This window comes from Acanthisitta chloris, unplaced genomic scaffold, assembly GCF_000695815.1.
Source record: "Acanthisitta chloris isolate BGI_N310 unplaced genomic scaffold, ASM69581v1 scaffold10027, whole genome shotgun sequence".
Classification (NCBI taxonomy): Eukaryota; Metazoa; Chordata; class Aves; order Passeriformes; family Acanthisittidae; genus Acanthisitta; species Acanthisitta chloris.
In genome coordinates, this window is record NW_008683240.1 from 4,507 (window position 1) to 5,705 (window position 1,199).

General features: G+C 48.3%; 1 protein-coding gene across 1 annotated transcript in view; it reads left to right on the forward strand.

Annotated features, from left to right (window-relative positions):
• Positions 1–670: 670 nt before the first annotated feature.
• The window catches only part of LOC103806178 (ubiquitin thioesterase ZRANB1-like), a gene marked incomplete at its 5' end in the record, with an annotated part of 14,687 nt that continues 14,158 nt past the window's right edge, over positions 671–1,199 (forward strand). Inside the window, 2 exon segments of the mRNA XM_009078858.1 lie at positions 671–764; positions 766–844. Coding sequence (XP_009077106.1) covers positions 671–764; positions 766–844 — 173 coding nt within the window.

Below are 1,199 nucleotides of genomic sequence, written 5' to 3' on the forward strand. Positions count from 1 at the left end.
TGGTCAGGGATTCCCAGGGACTCAAGAAGGCATTAGGGTCATTCATTGTTCCACCAGTCTTGCTTTAGAAAGTACACATGGTGTGTTTAATTTCTCTTTAATTCAGTTTTAATAGAGTCCCCTGAGTGATAACTCTAAGCTCCATTAATAGCAGAGATGATGAACTGAGGAGAAAAACTCATGCTCTGTACCCTCTTCTAACAGTTTTATACCATATTTGGAATTAAAAAGAGACTTCTATTCCAACAACCTTTTAATAGATCTATTTCTTAGATCCAGTAGGGTTTGTTTAAGATAAAAGGAAAGATATAATAATCAGTCTAATCTCTGTTATGAATGAATGACTTTGTCTCAGTGCTGCTGCTCAAATGAAACCTTAGTGCCTATGTTAGCCTAGCATTCCATCACAGGTCCTCAGCACCACTTCTGAGCTGGTGTTTGATCTGCCATCTCCTCCAGCTAGTCTGGGGAGTGAAATGGCCTGGGCGGTGAGGTAAGTGTAAATATTCTGTAGTCTTATGTCCAAAAAACCCAACTTGGCAAGTTCCTCGCCGTGCAGTTGACATTGGTCATTAGGCCTCTGTCAGAATAGGGGTGAAGCGTGGTAACTGGGACAGCTTGGTGCAGACTGGCTCGTTCTGGAGCTGACCCGAGTTGTGTTTCCCCTCAGGTGTCGTGGAGGGTGATTTAGCAGCAGTGGAAGCTTACAAGTCGTCCGGAGGGGACATCGCGCGGCAGCTCAGCGCGGACGAGGTTCGGCTGCTACTTCGACGTGGGCTACACCCTGGTGCACCTGGCCATCCGCTTCCAGAGGCAGGACATGCTGGCCATCCTGCTCACCGAGGTGAGCTCCTCCCCCCAGGTGTGGGATAGGCTTCATGTAACTGCACCACAGTCTGCAGCCAGTGACTGTCACTGCTGCTGCTGCTGTTGGTACAGTGCATGAATTGCTGCTCTGTGCCTGTGATTCCTCCTTAAGAAGCGAGTTTGCTGTAAGGCTGTGTGTGTGTGGTGGTCCTGAGGATGTTCAGTTTTCTCATTAATGAGCAGTCTTGGCACAGGTTCTGACCTTGCTGGCAGTGGAAGTGAGCTATTGTGTGCCTTCCTGTGCTGTGGGTGGGGGAGAGGAAGTGCTCTGAAAGCAAACCACTGAGATCAATGACAGTCTAGTTTGTTCTGAGCTCTGTTCACCAGTGAGT